This window comes from Neovison vison, chromosome 8, assembly GCF_020171115.1.
Source record: "Neovison vison isolate M4711 chromosome 8, ASM_NN_V1, whole genome shotgun sequence".
Classification (NCBI taxonomy): domain Eukaryota; kingdom Metazoa; phylum Chordata; class Mammalia; order Carnivora; family Mustelidae; genus Neogale; species Neogale vison.
The window spans coordinates 26692966-26710454 of record NC_058098.1 but is presented as its reverse complement, the minus strand read 5'-3'; the positions used below and the strand labels follow the sequence as shown (position 1 = coordinate 26710454).

The 17489-nt window shown below is 39.5% G+C and overlaps 1 protein-coding gene across 1 annotated transcript; it reads right to left on the bottom strand.

Moving 5' to 3' along the window:
- Positions 1-2743: 2743 nt before the first annotated feature.
- Positions 2744-9085, bottom strand: DEFB116 (defensin beta 116). The gene is made up of 2 exons (XM_044262353.1): positions 9019-9085; positions 2744-2982 (listed from the first exon to the last, which is right to left on the bottom strand). The coding sequence occupies exons 1-2, from the start codon at positions 9083-9085 to the stop codon at positions 2744-2746; spliced, it is 306 nt and encodes a 101-aa protein (XP_044118288.1).
- Positions 9086-17489: the final 8404 nt, after the last annotated feature.

The following is a 17489-nucleotide window of genomic DNA, read 5'->3' as shown; positions in this document are numbered from 1 at the left end:
GACCAGACTCAAAAGTTTAAAATAAATGTCTGCCATTTATTAGAATTGTTTCTCAGGAAGGAAGAAGTAGAATGCCCATCAGGCAGGGGCTTGAAATCACTCCAACCTCATGTTTAATACATCAAAATTACAGGTTTTCTCTTATAATTTAATGTACCTAAAAATCCCTGTAAGTCTTGTGTTGATGAGCTGTGGAGACAGTGAAACTGGAGAAGGAACAATGAGAGAAACTAGTGGTCTTCTGGGGAGGATGACGCGGACCTGAAATAGTGAACATTAAAGACACTATTTGAGGGACGCCTGGGTGGCGCAGTTGGTTAAACCACTGCCTCTGGCTCAGGGCGTGATCCTGGAGTCCCGGGATCGAGTCCCACATCAGGCTCCCAGCTCCATGGGGAGTCTGCTTCTCCCTCTGACCTTCTCCTCGCTCATGCTCTCTCTCACTGTCTCTCTCTCTCAAATAAATAAAATAAAATCTTAAAAAAAAAGACACTATTTGATAAGAGTTCTAATAGCAATCAAAGTACAGACAAATACACATTTGAACAAAGGAAGTCGCATCACTTGTTGAGAAAAGCAAAGGTGAATGGCATGGAAGATCCTTAAAAGAGTAAAAATGTACTTTCAAGGGAATGAGACATTAAGGGCTTCTTAATTAATTGACTTTTTTCACTTTTAAGAATAGTGAACCCTCTCCTTTTGGTTATGCAAAAGCTGATATCATCATTAAATGGAGATCAGGTCGAGTTGGAACTAAAAGCACATTTTAGCGATGTGGACATGATGAGCTGAGATGAACTGAGGGATCCAGAATGAGTCCACATTTCTGAATTGAGCAACAGGGTGAATTGTAGGTGTTGGTTATTTAAAAGGGAAGACGAGGGAAAAGCCAGACAAACAGAGTTGGAATTCAGTTTGGGAAATTGTGTCTGTGATGGCTGAGTAACCCAAGAGAACCTAGCAAATACATAATCCAGTATGGGAGTCTGGGCCTCAAAGATGTTGTCTGGGTTGAAGATATAAATACAGAACTTGCCCAAGATCACACAGCTTCTGAGCAGCGATGGAGAACAGGGAACAAAACCCTCTGACCACATTCATGCTTCTTTCTTGAAAACATGCAAAACCCAAAGAAATGGGAATCTGTGCTTTAAGCCTAGAATTACACAATCACTTCCCTCTACCCAAACTGCTAAAATAGAAAGTCTGAAATATTACATTTCAGCTACTGTGCTCAACCTGGGACAAATACTATCTTATAAATATTAAAAGTTTTGTCTAATCATGCTACTTATGCCAGAAAATTTGTGTCCCTTCTTGAAACCTGGCTTCTGCCAAGCCCGTATTCCCTGCTTGACAAATACATCTGAGTGTCAGTGAATCTCAAAGATATAAACATTATTAAATTTTCCCACCAAACTTCTAAGTCCCATGAAAATTAAAATCCAACTGTATAACTTGGTCATTTAGTGAGTACCTGGCATTTGATCCATTGGTCTAGGCTGAAATTATCTTTTGTCTAATAATAGGAAATGCAGGTAAAGTGTCTGGTGAAAGAGAAAATAGGCAAGATGACAAAGAAACAGTATGGGGCAGGTGGCAGAAGAAGAAACCCCAAAAATGACTAGGAAAGGACACTCAAGAGAAAAGCCAAGGCAAACATAATAATGGCATCAAAGAAGGTAAATAATGTTGAAATAGTGGCTAGAGGCAAAGTGGTAAATGGTAAAACCTGACGAATGCTTGAGTTTTTCAACAAAGAAGGCATTGGCAAAACCGGGGCTATTTTAGTGAAGTGTTATACACAAAAGTCAGATTTCTCTTAGCTGAAGTGAGATTAAGAATCTGGAATTTAGAGAACTTAGTTGGTAACATTGGTTCTAGAAGTTTGGATCCAAAGAGGAGGAGAGATGAAACATTAGCCATGGAAGAGGAGTATACATAACACAAGGAAAATTCCATGGCATGTCAACTATTAGTTGTGACTAATTTGGAGTGGAAAAGCAATATCCTTAAATTCTTAGGAATGAAAGAACTTAAAAGGTTACTGAGTACAGTGTCCAGCTTCTGTTCCAAACCCCTCTCTAACACCATAACCACAACCATCTCTGTCTCACACCCAGAAATGGTCCTGTAAACTCAACACTGGGAGAATGCTGAGGGACAAACCTGCTTGGTCCACTTTCCAACAGCTCTACCCTTTAGAAAATGTTGCCTTAATTTGTCTAACAGATTCCTATGCTCAGTCCTAGTCCTCCATCTGTCTGGTTCTGGTTCTTCCTGAGGACACCACATCATACCAAACGGACTAGGATGGTTCTCTAGATGTCAGAGATCATCCTCTAGTCCTTGTCCAGATCCTTCAGTGTTTACTCAGAGAACTCAGAGATCTCCCCTATCTATTTATGGGATCATCCAGACTCAATCTAGTTGTCATTTATCCCTCTGCAGCCTCCAGAATGAATCACAACCCTCTTGGTGGTACCAAAGCAGAGCAGAAATGTGATTTCCTTCCTTCCTTGGCACCCTCAGCACTATGGAGCTGTTCTAGAATCCTGTTTGCTTTCTTGGCCGGGGTCCTTTCCTATACTCTGTAACTCCCCAGCTCCAGCCTAACCTTCCCCTGTCCAATAATGACTGCTTACAGATGAAAGACACTCGCATTAGACGGAATGTATTTTTATGGAAAGGGTGTTCCAGAATGAGGCAAGAATCCCTCCAGGAGGGGGTAAGGTGGTGATATTCAGATTTTAGAGTAGCTTGAAGTGTTTGTAACTGACAGTTTGGAGTCAGGGTCATAATCCTTCACATTGTTAGAACGGGCTGTTTTCACAGAAAACTTCAGGCAACACTCTTGATCATTTGGGCAGGTTAAGTATTGAGTTTCAGTTTTTCTGCAGGTGTTTCTGCACATGCCATGATAAAGCTGACATGGAATCCAAGGCTCTTGGCTCTTGCCATACTGGGATCTGAACAGGCCACCTGGGGAAAACATAGCGATGTTTAGTTTCCTTGCAGCAGTGACAATAGGAATGGGGAAGCATGATTTAAAGAGAACAAGCCCTGAGGATATTAACAGGATCCAGAGTAAAAACCACTTCAGTTCAAATCTGGGCTCTGTCATTATGGCTCCTCACCCTTAAGCAAGTTGGTTCAGTTCTCTGGCCCTTCACTGCATCATTTTCACAATGGGTATCATAATAGAGCCAAGTTCTTACCATTTGTGATGTTTAGCTTAGCATATATAGAGTGCTCAGGAGAGTATCTGGTGCATAATAAGTATAAGTATAAGAAGTAATGAAATAGGGCGCCTGAGTGACTCAGTTGGTTAAACAACTGCCTTCAGCTCAGGTCATGATCCCAGAGTCCCAGAATCAAGTTCTGCATCGGGCTCCAATCTCCATGGGGGGTCTGCCTCTCCCTCTGACCTTCTCCTCGCTCATGCTCTCTCTCACTGTCTCTCTCACAAATAAATAAATAAAATCTTAAAAAAAAAAAAAGAAGTAATGAGATATTAAGCAGTGTGTTGATATAAAAGTCTTTTCCTGAGGGTCCAGGGCTTCAAGGGAAACTCCTGTGAGCAGTTTCAAGTGCCCATACAGATGTGTGCTCCTCACACAGAGCTCTGTCAGAGACAGCCAGGCTCCACTCTGAGGCAGAGCACACATACTTGAGCCCCTGCATGCCTTTGTGCTTCTAAACATTTGAGCAAACATGTACCACACATGTTTGTACATTGGCCCCACAGAAACAGATACCATATAACATGTGCAGCACACTGATGTGCACACACAGGCACATATGCACGTCCATATTCACATCACTTGAGCATATATACATTTGCTCACTGTACAGACCCCTACCACACACTTTCCACATACAGCTAAAACCCATTCATGAGTATTGATAGCTATGTATCTGTCATCCAGATATGTGCACGTGTATATAGGTTCCTCAGCTGAAAATGCCCAATGACAAAGTTCCTGATACTTAAGCCTTCTATAAATATTAGTCATCAACAGTATTTGTTACTTATTGGAGCTTTCAAAGACAAAGGAGCCAAAGAAAACAATACTAGCAATCACTGTCACACGTCCAACATCCACTGTGTGTCAGGCATTTTGCAAATGTTATCTCACTGAAACTTCATAAAAACCTATTGTTATCCCTGTTCTTTAGATGAAGACACTGAGGCTCACAGAGAACTCTTGTTCTGTCCACATTTCCATACCTTATACTTGACCATTGTAGGATTCAATTTCTTTTCTCTATGATATTAAGCCCATGCACTTTCCTCTGTGTGTCACATTGCCTCTCTATATTATAGGATTTCTAGGACAGAGTGGCATCTTCCTGCATGATGTCTTCAGGTATAAGGACTTCTTCAGTTATCAATACATAGTCCAAAATCCATAGCTTTGCACTGCAGGACCTTTTCCACCTGTCCCCTCATATCACACCCATTCATCAACACTCACTCTGTTCCAGGCCATGTACTCAGTGCCAAGCATGCAGAGGACTCCAGTGCCCACCCACATTAATAAAAATTGAAAAAAAAAATTGGATAAGCAAGTCTGACATTATTTCTGCATGGAAAAAAAAATTTTGAAAATTTTTTGAAAAGAATGTAAATTGTTCCAAGTTTAGATGAAGTCAGAGAATGTGAGGAGAAATAAAGTAAAAAAGAAAATGCCTTAGTGGTAGACATCCCATAGCATTTTGGCACTGGTATGTATATGAACTGTCCCAGAAATTGGCACTCCAGCCCAGGGAAGGCTGCTACATCAGCCAGCCTGCTGGTTAACCAGAGCAAGGAGGTAAAAAATGGTACCCCTTCATCCATGTTCCAACGTCATGGTACTGCTGCATTTCCTATTTTAATTCTCACCCTCATCATGGAGTCTCTATTTCTTTTTTTTTTTAAGTAATTTTTATTATGTTAATTACCATACAGTACATCATTAATTTTTGATGTAGCATTCCATGATTCATTGTTTGCATATAACACCCAGTGCTCTATGCAATACATGCCCTTCTTAATACCCAACACCAGCTCACCCATCCCCCAACCCTCCTCGCCTCTAAAATCCTCAGTTTGATTCCTAGAGTCCATAGTCTCATATGGTTTCTCCCTGCTCTGACTTCTCCCCCTTCATTTTCCCCTTCCTTCTCCTAATGTCCTCCATGCTATTCCTTATGTTCCACAAATAAGTGAAACCATGTGATAATTGTCTTTCTCTCCCTGACTTATTTCACTCAACATAATCTCCTCCAGTTCCATCCATATTGATGCAAAAGTTGGGTATTCATCCTTTCTGATGGCTGAGTTATATATATATATAGAGAGAGAGAGAGAGAGCACATGTTTATCCATTCCTCTATTGAAGGGCATCTCAGCAGCTCCTTCCACAGTTTGGCTATTGTGAACATTGCTGCTACGAACATTGGGGTTCATATGGCCCTTCTTTTCACTACACCTGTCTTTGGGGTAAATATTCAGTAGTGCAATTGCTGGGTGGAACCTCTATTTTGGCACCATCTTACTTAAAAAAGGAGGAGGTCCTCAGGGGGTCTTACTAGAGTGACACCCACACTCTTCCGGCTGACATTTGAACTGGTGGACTTTCATTTTCTCCCAAATGCAGTGGATGGAAGCCAGGACATCCAAGATCTCCTCTTTGTAGGAATGAGAATCTGGCAAGCTGACATTTCCCTCACACTCTCTATATGGGAAACTGGTCAAGGCAGATGCAGAAGGATGCTGCTAACTGTGGCTAAATAAACAAAGGTTTTGTTGTAGATATTTCTAGCTTCTCAATCCTGCAGGTGTTCTAACCCTGTATTGTTTTGCATCACTACAAACTAATACTCATATCAAGTTAACATCACCTTTGATCATCCCTCCATCTCCAAACTGAAGTCAGAGACCTGCTTTTATTTGATTGATTGATTGATTTTCTTATAATTTAATTTTTAAATTCTTAAAAAATTTTTCTCTTTAAGTTCAATTTAATTAGCAATGTACTGTATTATTGCAAGGGTAGAATTTAGTGATTCATCAGTTGCATTTAACAACGGGTGCTCATTACTTCAAGCGCCCTTCTTAATGCCCATCACCCAGTTACCTCATCTACCCACCCACATCCCCTCCAAGAACCTTGTTTCCTAGAGTTAAGAATCTCTTATGGTTTGCCTCCCTTTCTTTTTTCATCTTATTTTATTTTTCCTTCCCTTCACCTATGTTCATCTGTTTTGCTTCTTAAATGTCACATGAGTGAAATCATATGGTATTTGTCTTTTCTGATTGACTTATTTCTCTTAGCATAGTACCCTCTAGTTCCATTCATGTCGTTGCAAATGGCAAGATTTCATTCCTTTTGATGGCTGAGTAATATTCCACTGTGCATATATAAACCACAACTTTTTTAACCATTCATCTGTCAATGGACATCTGGGCTCTTTCCATATTTTGAGACCAACTATTAAATATCAGCTTTGCTTCTACCCTTTGTACTCTGTGCCCAGTCTCCCACTGTGAGAAATGGGAATGAGAGTGTTGGCATGAAATCAGAAAATCAAAACTGTGTTTGTGAAGAAGGCTGTTAATAAGATGTGTCATACTTTATAATAACTTGGAGACTTGTTAAGTATACTCACATCAAGTCTCTAAAGATTCTGATTTGGTAGGTCTGAGGAGATGCCACAGCAAAGGTGTTTGGCACAAGTGTCCCAGAAAATATGCATTTGTTCCTGCCTGAATTGAGAGCCACAACACTGCCTGACTTTCTCACATTGACCCATAGACATTGCCCAGCTCATTTCCCACTTTGGACTTGTATTAGGAGCAAATTAAAATATCAAAAATTGAAAAACAAAGCCTATGCCCTAGACTCTTTCTAACAGTTCCATCCAAAGCCAAAAGCAATGTAATACATGATTTCTCTGCCACCTGTGCATCTCAAACATGATCCTTCACTACCTCATTTCTGAGGTTCTTCCTACCTACATTTTAGGTATAAGTCATTTATATATTCACTCATTCAATAAATGTTTACTGAAACCTACTCTGTGCAAAGCACTCACCTCAGCACTGGGAATACATAGATTTAAAAGACAGAGTCATGGCTTTAGGGGTGCCTGGGTGGCCCAGTGGGTTAAGCCTCTGCCTTCTGCTCAGGTCATGGTCTCAGGGTCCTGGAATCGAGCCCCACATTGGGCTTTCTGCTCAGCAGGGAGCCTGCTTACCCCTCTCTCTCTGGTTGCCTCTCTGCCTACTTGTGATCTCTCTCTCTCTCTCTCTCTCTGTCAAATAAATAGATCAAATCTTAAAAAAAAAAAAAAAAAGACAGAGTCATGGCTTTCAAACAGTTGAATTTCCAAAGCATATGTTTGGGGTGATGAAAGGAAAAAAATGACTTTGATTATTCTAGAAAAGTTTGTCCAGAACAGTTCCTGCCCATTAATTCTGCCAGGTGAAAGCATTAAATCGTTACTAAGGAAGCAACACTATGTACAACTTTCGAAGCATAGATTGATGTCTTCCTTTGTTGTTGTTACTTGCAAACCCACCTGTGGTTTCTACGGCTGCTCCAACATGGAAACTGAACTTTACTGAATGAGAACAAGTGTCTCCCAAGTAAAGAAGATGATACAGAGTGAGAAATACGGGGTAAGAGAAAGTGCAGTAGGAAGAGGATGGGAGGGGGAAGGAGGAATAGGAGAGGGAGGAGAAAGGGAAAGAGAAAAAGCAGTGATTCTGAACTCAGTCCCAAGAAAGGAGAGACAACCTTAGTTCTCTAGAAGGCTGGGATTAGACTACTCCCATGTCTCTCTGTACTTGCCCGGTTTTGAGGAGAGACACCTGAGAACATCCCAGCCTCCTGCTTTCATCTTTCCTCACTGCCTACAGTTACATTTATTGCTTTTCAGTGCTCCTGAAAATCACACTCAAGAAACTTTTTTAAGAACTTGAAAATGTTACCAGATATTTTTCTTTTTTTTTTTAAGATTTTATTTATTTATTTGACAGAGAGAGAGAGAGATCACAAGTAGGCAGAGAGGCAGGCAGAGAGACAGGGGAAGCAGGCTCCTCACTGAAGAGAGAGCCCAATGTGGGGCTCGATCCCCAGACCCCGAGATCATGATCTGAGCCACCCAGGCACCCCCAGATTTTTTTTTGTGCAGCATTCATTCTCCCCATTTCAACAGCCCCAGCTCTGCTGTGATGAATGAAATTGTCTTTCTCAAGCTTAATTACCCCCAAACTCGGGCTAAGGCAATCTCTGCCCAGATAAACCCCACATATCCCCAGTTTGATTACACACCTACTTAAACCAAACACCTAACTCCAACTGTTCTCTAACCACCTAAGGCTCAGTTATAAAATTTAACACAAACATGATAATAGTCAAGCCACCCATCCCCAATTTACAGCATCAATCCAAAACAGAGCCAACCACCACCTTCACCATAATTCAGTTCTATCCAACTCCACTTCCAGCTCCATTAAAAAAAAAAAATCCCATTTTCTCTCAAGACTACACCAAAACATCAGTCCAGCCCAATCCTGTAAATAGACTTTTCACCCTCTCCTCATGCCAACTCATTTTTCTGATATTATTCTCTCTCTCTTTCTCATATACCATCCCCACCACAACACACTCTCCCAAACTTCCATTGTTCCCTCTGATAGCTCCCAAATTACATCCAATCTCTCACATCTAATGCATGCATCAGGCTCCCCTCCTATCAACAGCACCACCTAAAATTCTTCATGCTCCAATACTCAACTATGCCAGGAACAGCAGGAGGAGCAGCCTCTTAAATTTGTCTTGGCAGAGCAGAATCAGGGGAGATCTTGACAGGAGATGGACCTTGGAAGTAACATTCACAACCTATCTGAGACCAGAAAGGCCATAGGTAGTGCCTGTGGTATGTGAGTGGGAATCATCTCAGAGGCCACTAAGAAAACAATACGACATGCAAGACCCCAGAACTTTTGAGAGAGGCCTGAGTTACCTGGAGTCTTACGAACCAGGATCAGAAGGATGGAAATGGTCATTAAATAGGGCTTCATGACTGACATGTCCTGAGAGAAGGGAAGGCTGTGCTGCAGAGGACTGAACAGAGAAATGTCCTGCCTTTATTAGTTTTGGAAATGGGCCAAGGTTGTGTGCAGTGAACTAAAAGGGATGAGACATACCTGGGGTCAGCCAGGCAGAAGGATAACATGTATCACATATCTCAGCTGGGCACTTTGTATAAGTGTGGGAGGTTTGCCAGAGGCACCCATGTCAAAGTGCACCTTCCTTCCCAAAAGGAAACGAAGGCAAAATAGAGGCAGTTGGCAAATGTGTGTGAGACAAATTTGAATGAGTGAATGAATCAAGCAAGCAATGAGAAAACTAATACATAAATATAAGAAATAGGAGTCCTTTCTTAAACATTGGTGTTTATCATCCTGATAGAAGCGTGTCCAGCTCTGTCAGTAGTACTTACTGCATATCCAATCCAATACTAGGCATCAAGGACTAAGAAAAGAGAAGGGAAAGACAATGATGATCAAAGAAAAGATGGAGAAGATCAACTGAAGGGGAAGTGTAAGTGGTAGAAGGAAAGGGAAGACATGAGGCAGAGATAAAGGCAGTTCATATTTACCATAAATCAACTATGTCAGTTTCTGTACTAAATACTGTGGGCTAGACCCGAACACTTAGGATACTGTGATGTTAGATAATATTTTCCACTCCACTGATAAGGACAAGAAAATTTGAAGAGATGATATAACACTCCTAAGCCACACATCTGATGACACATAGAGCCTAGATTAGAAATGATATCTATCTAATAAAAAAAATTTAAAAAAAGAAATGATATCTGTCTGACAGTATATACCTTTGGGATTTTCCATTCTTCCTGTGAGTGGAAGGACAGAAATGAGAGATTAGACAAAAACATAATCAAACACTAAAAATCAGAGAGTGATTCACTGTTCAACATAATAAATTTAGTTTGGGGAATTCAGTGCTCATCTCTTAAGAAATTAGAATGAGGGGCGCTTGGGTGGCTCAGTGGGTTAAGCCTCTGCCTTCTGACTCAGGTCATGATCTCAGGGTCCTGGGATCGAGCCCCGCATCGGGCTCTCTGCTTGGTGGGGAGCCTGCTTCCTCCTCTCTCTCTCTCTCTCTCTGCCTGCCTCCTCCTACTTGTGATCTCTCGCTGTCAAATAAATAAATAAATAAAATCTTAAAAAAAAAAAAAAAGAAAGAAAGGAGAATGAAAGGATTTTTTGGAGGAAACCACATTGACTTTTTACTCCAGGGAATCATGTGGAAGGCGGATGGGCGGGATCCAGTCTTTTGAATGGAAGTCTGGAAATGAATGAAAAGGTTCTTTTCAAAAGTCTAAATAGGGTTGCCACATCTTGCCACAACAAGGCAGATGGAACTGGACTAGTCCTCCCAAGGGTAAATGGAATTGTACTAGCCATCCCACTACATGCAACTCTAACACTTGAAAAAATAGAGAAAGAGTAACTATTTCAATTACTGAATTAAAGGCAGAGCAGAAATGAAAAGGCAACTTACAATGTGAGAAAATATTGCAAACCACCTATCTGATAAGGGGTTAATATCCAAAATATATAAGCAACTCATGCAACTCAAAAACAAAAAACAAATCATCCAATTAAAAAGTGGGTAAACAAACTGAGTAGACATTATTCCAAAGATGTTCAAATGGTCAATAGGTACCTGAAAAGGTGGTTAACATCGTTCATCATCGGGGAGCAAATTGAAACTATGAGATACCACCTCACACGGGCTAGAATCACTACAATCAAAAAAGAGAAGAGTTAATAAGTGCTGGTGAGGATGAGGAAAAGCGAACCCTTTGAGCGGTATGGGTGGAATGTAAACTGGGACAGGCACTATGGAAAATTATATGGAGGTTTCTCAAATTAAAAATAATCCTTCCAAATGATTCAGGAATTCCACCTCTAGATATACATCTGAAGGAAGTGAAATTACTATCTCAAAGAGATAACTGCGCTTCCTATTAATTGCATCATTTACAGTACCCAAGACATGAAAACAACCCAAGCATTCATCAACAGATAAATGAATGAAGAAACTCTCTCCCCAAAAAAGCCTATACCTCGGGCGCCTGGGTGGCTCAGTGGGTTAAGCCGCTGCCTTCGGCTCAGGTCATGATCTCAGGGTCCTGGGATCGAGTCCCGCATCGGGCTCTCTGCTCAGCAGGGAGCCTGCTTCCTCCTCTTTCTCTGCCTGCCTCTCTGCCTGCTTGTGATCTCTCTCTGTCAAATAAATAAATAAAATCTTTAAAAAAATAAAAAAAAATTAAAAAAAAAAAAGCCTATACCTGGCCAAAAGACTAGGGAAAGGGCAGCCTAACAACAGAAAACCATCTTGGCAATACTCACCCTATTCCAATAACACTAATGGAAAAAATCTCAGTCCTCCTTTCCCCGTGGCTTCAAAAGGTTTTCCCACCCTACCCATGGTTTTCACCCCCTCTCTATAAAAGCAGTGCTCAGACTTCCTCACCAGCTGTTGTTGGTGGGGACTTATGGGGAGGTAATCTTCCATCTCCTTTTTTTTTTTTCCCAATTTATTTATTTTCAGAAAAACAGTATTCATTATTTTTTCACCACACCCAGTGCTCCATGCAAGCTGTGCCCTCTATAATACCCACCACCTGGTACCCCAACCTCCCACCCCCCCGCCACTTCAAACCCCTCAGACTGTTTTTCAGAGTCCATAGTCTCTCATGGTTCACCTCCCCTTCCAATTTACCCAAATTCCCTACTACTCTCTAACGCCCTTGCACTCCTGGGTATTTACCCCAAAGATACAGATGTCGTGAAAAGAAGGGCCATCTGTACCCCAATGTTTAATCTTCCATCTCCTAAATGGCAGAAGCAGGGGTTGCTTTGATTCTCTTGCAAAGTAGTGTCAACAAAGCCCAGGGGGTAGCTGAGCCTCCTTTTCCACCCACCATTAATGGAGACTGAATAACATAGTGTAAATCATGGCTCCTAAGCACTTTACTTTTCTCCCACCCTCCTTTACCAGCATAATCCAAAGAGGAGATGAAATATATACAAGTCCCCAGCCTCAAATTATGTCTCAGCTGAGGATTGCCTGCTAAGAAGAAAAAGGAGAAGGAGGAGAAGAAGAAGAATTCAGAGTGTCATAATATTATAACTAAAATGTCGAGAACACAATGTTTAAAAAAATCACTCTTCCAAGAAACAAGAAAATAACAACATGAATGGAGAGGGGAGGGCAGGACCAGGGACAATGAATAAACACCAATACCAAGATGAACCAGATGTTGGGATTTCCTGACAAGTATTTTAGAGCAGTCATCATAAAATATTTCAAGAAGCAATTAATAATTATTTTGAAGCACATAAAAGGTAAGAAAGTTTGGCAAAGAAAATAGAAGCTATTAAAAAACTGAATATCAAGAAAAGAAAAATATAATCACTGAAATTTTAAAAATTTACTAGAGGCATTCAGGGGTAGAGTGGAGGTGATAAATGATAGAACTGATGAACTTAAAGAAAGGTCAATAGAATTTATCCAATCTGAGCAACAGAGGAGAAATAGACTGGAAAAAAAAAGTGGATTCTCAAGCACCTGTGGGACAATAATAAAAGAGCTGATGTTCAAATCATCTAAGTCCCAGATGAGAGGAAAAAAAGAGAGAGCGGGACTGGGAACAAACAATCCAATTAGAAATTGGGTGGGGGGTGGAGGGGGTACCTGGGTGGCCCAGTCGTTTAAGCATCTGTCTTTGGCTTAGGTCAGGGAGTCTGCTTCTCCCTCTCCTCCCAGCTCACTATCTGTCTCTCTCAAATAAATAAATTAAATGTTAATAAAAAAAAGAAAGTAAAGACAGACACATATTGTCTGTCTTTATTTATTGAATAAACTGGAGAGTCCAGAAATATAGCCCCATATATATGCTCAGGTAATTTTTGACAAGGATGTGAAGTCCATTCAATGGGGAAAGAATAGTCTTTTCAATAAATGGTGTTGGGAAAATGTTATTCCCATGCAAAAAAAAAATTAAATTGGAGCCCCACCCTATACCATATACAAAAATTAACTCAAAATTGATAAAAATACTTAAGAATAAGAGCTAAAACTTAGAAGAAAACATAGGGAGAAAGCTTTATGACATTGGGGGATGATTTTTTTGGATATGACAACAAAAGCACAGATAACAATAGCAAAATAGGTATATTGGACGTGATGAAAATGTAAAACTTTTGTGTATCAAATAACACTATTAAAAGATTGAAAAGGCAAACATATTAGCAAATCATATATCTGATAAATGATCCATATATCTGATAAGGATATTCATATCCAGATTACATATAGTACTCCTCCAATTCAACAGATCCCTGATTAAAAATGGACAAAGACCTCAAATAGACATTTTTCCAAAGAAGATCTACGCATGACCAAGAGCACGTGAAAATTTGCTCAAAATCACAAATTGTTAAGGAAACACAAATCAAAACCACAGTATCATTTTATACCCATTAGGATTTTTTTAAATGAAAATAACAAATGTTGGCAATGATGAAATTGGAACTTTGTACACTGCTGATGGATGAATCTTGAAGATATTCTGGTAAACGAACCAAGCCAGTCACAAGAGGACAAATATTGTGTGCTCCCACTTATGTACTTAGAGGAGTCAAACTCATTAGAGACAGAAAGTAGAATGATGGCTGCCAGGGCTAGGGAGGGGGAAAGAAGAGGAGAATGGAGAGTTAATGTTGAATGGGTACACAGTTTGTCTAATGCTGTTATTCTACTCAGGTAGAACTTTTGAACACAGCTGCTCTACTGCCAGATCCAAAATGAGTAGTGAACATGACTGCCTCACAGTTAGGAGAAGATACCCATCCTCGGGCTGCTAAAGCTAATATTTCTAGTCCCAATGCTGATTTATGGATCCTGTATGAGAAGCACACAGGGGAATATTAAAGCATATTACGCAACAGTAAGTTCTCATGAGATTTTGGAGACTATGTTGTTACAGACATAAAATTGTCCAAGCAGCCGCACTCGAGCTGTTACATGAGTTTTTTTTTTCCCCAATTTATTTATTTTCAGAAAAACAGTATTCATTATTTTTTCACCACACCCAGTGCTTCATGCAAGCTGTGCCCTCTATAATACCCACCACCTGGTACCCCAACCTCCCACCCCCCCGCCACTTCAAACCCCTCAGACTGTTTTTCAGAGTCCATAGTCTCTCATGGTTCACCTCCCCTTCCAAAATTTGGGTAAATTGTTACATGAGTTTTTAAATTAGCCACCAGTCCTAAAGAGAGTATCTCTACTGACAGTAAATTCGTGTGTGAGGCCTACATACTGTCTGGAAGAAAAGAGCTTTCTAACATCCATGAGAACTAAAATATCACATGGAAATGAATTGCTAATTTAATAGAGTCATTGAAATCTCCCAAACAGATTCATGTAATTCTTTGTAGAACTCATACCAGATGAGAGAAGCTCTCCAAAGGAAATGAATTTGCATGAAAATGTCTCCTAAGATTTGGACTGGGAAAATTGAAGTCCTATTACTACTATCCAGAGACTCCTATACACAGTTTTAGAAATATGCAACTTCCCCAACTTCGATAATTAGAAATCAAGAAGAGTTAAGAAAAGCACCATAGGAATATGGAGATTACCTCATGGTATTATTCCTGTACCCCAATTGTGTGCATACATAGCTTTTCATGCTACCAAGCAGCAATATCATTCAAACAAAATGAATTCAGTGCAAGTCTTGGAATTATACACTCTTATGTAAGGACCAAATCAATAAAGAATACAAATGTGCTGTTTATCAGAACATTTCTTTATAGGAAACAACTAAGTTACCTCAAGGAAGCCCACTGGGGCCCAAATTACCTATGACCTGGGGGGCGAATGAATATTCACCATCAGAAGATAAGAAATTCTGTTTAGTAGTAGTATGCATGGTTTCTAGAAGGCCAGAAGTGTTGCCATTGGCTAAAGTAGATGCACAAATGATGAGCAGTCTTACGGAATTATATCATCCCAATCTCTGGAATTCCTGAATATCTTGAATCTAAAAGATGGAGTCATTCTATTTCTATGTTAAGTCAGGAGCTCTATAAGACCTTACAAATACCAATAACTTATCACATTCCTTATTGTCCCTAGTTTTCTGAAAAAGTAAAATGAATGAACCTCATTCTAAAGAATTCTTCGGCTAACATATCAAATTACTGGTTAATGGTGATCAACAGCCTTGCCTTGGTTCTATGAAAATTAAAGTTAATTTCCATTAGCAAGTATGGTACTTCTCCCTTTGAGTTAATGTTTGGAAGTTCAATGAATTTAGAGGTTAAGTCTAACCCTTGACCTGATACAATGAAAAGCACATCAGATACAAAGAATTTGCTTGTTTCCCTAGGCTCATTACGCCATCGTGTGGCCAGATGATGGAAGCCGTCCTCTGAGAAGGTGTGTCATTGATTCAGACTAGGAGACAAAGTCCACATCTAAGTATTCTAACAATTGGCTGGATTGTTGTTCTACTGGAGAGGATCTTCCCAGATGATATTGATAACTCATACCACTGTCAAAGTGAAAAAGCAACACAGCTTGTCATGCGAGACTAACATCTATGACTGAATGGTTTGTAATTTCCATTAAGGACTTTAAAGTTACATTCTCCAGACAGTAACTGATAATAATATGCAAGATGAAGAAAAAAGAGTCTCTAATGGCCTGATGGCAAGGGAGGCATAATTCTGTTATTTTCCTTTTAGTTATCCTGACCAGTATAATTTTAATAATTTTATTTTGTACTAAATATGGAGCTTATAGTTTTATGTCTCCTTCTTTTAAAAAATAAGTATCTCAACCTCAGGGAATTTTGTACCAACTGAAAATTACCCTGAGTATGGGGTTAAGGCTCAAGAAATCCCTTTATTTGTCTGTAACACTTCAGACATACTGATTGGGTGGTTTGAATTTAAAGGAAATGGGAAATTTCAAATCTTCCCACAGACTAAAATCAGTGTTACCCAAACGTTAAATAATATAATACCAAATATCACCTCCTATTGTGGTACTGAATATATCAATTGGATAGAATTGTTAATTAATCAGGCTGAATATAATTATACCTACATTATATTTCACAGGACTCTGACTATTCATTTTCTTTTATAGCCATCGAGGCCTGGTTTAACAAAACTAAAGACAGATATAAAGATTAGGAAAAAGAAATATCTGAACCCAAATGGTGTGATTGATTTCTCCAAAAGGTCTAAAATATATCATCCCATAAAAATTAGTTTATCCTGTTTATTACTTAGCAATCTTCAGTCTCCATATTTATGGCCCCAAGGAGAATTAAGTGAACTGCATTTCTTAGTATTACTGCTGCTAATATGAATCAATATTACTTGTACACAATGGGCTTTACCATTCTGGAGAATATTTAGAGAGGGGTCAAAAGGGCCATGATCAAACTAAAAGAGAGATTAAGTATTATCTTAGGAAGAATTAGAACCAGGACTCAAATCACAAACTCTTGTAGTATAGAAATATTTGTTCACCAACAGTTTAACAGCTTGGGGCAATTGCAGAAACATGTCATTCAAAGGCAACAAGGATGGAATCATAGTCTAATACAGGATTAACAGTAGGAGCAAAATTAGAATGAAATCAAGGAAGAGTTGGGAATTGGGACAGCTTGAAATGAAATTCTGTTGCAACAAAACATTGCTAAAGAATTGTCACAAGCCCTCACCCCTATAACCAAACAACTAGCTATTCAAAAATTACAGAATATACTTACTTGGACTGAACTACAGGATTGTACTACTAATGGGAACAACTGGTACTGGGCATGGAACTGTCTATGGAAAGATTAAAGGATGGTATAACAATGTGGATCATACGATAGATATGAAAGCTGAAAGTTGGTATTTGCAAATCAAAACTACTGAAAATAGAACCAATGTAACTAGTGTGACTAAAAGATGTAAGTTTTCTCCCATACTGATGTGGAACACATGTGTTCAAGGGTGTCTGTTGTTCAAGGACACAGGTACACGGTAGACAGGAACTATAATTCAGATATTACTCTTGATATTGATAGATGTTAGAAACAGCAGACTCAACACATTTGTCCCCAAGATTTGGAAGAAACTGAGCCAAATTCCTTTCAACTCAATAGTTTTACATGTATTCTTCAATAAGCACCTCATAATCAAACTTTAATAATAATATAAGATATTGTATTATATTAGAAACCCTAGTTGGAAAGATGAGATTGTTTCTATAGGCAGGAGTTTAACTTGTAAGGATAATATAACTTGCATAATTGTTGGATAGTCACAAGAAATATATTGGACCATGAAAGAAAAACTTCTACAGAAAGCTTTAGACTACCAAGCC

Bases quoted from the DNA above. Each gene is read 5' to 3' on its own strand.
- DEFB116 (XM_044262353.1), bottom strand. From the start codon at position 9,085: ATGTCAGTCATGAAGCCCTATTTAATGACCATTTCCATCCTTCTGATC. The intron at 2,983-9,018 runs GTAACTCAGGCC...TGTTTTCCCCAG, and splicing joins CCTGGTTCGTAAGACTCCAG to GTGGCCTGTTCAGATCCCAG.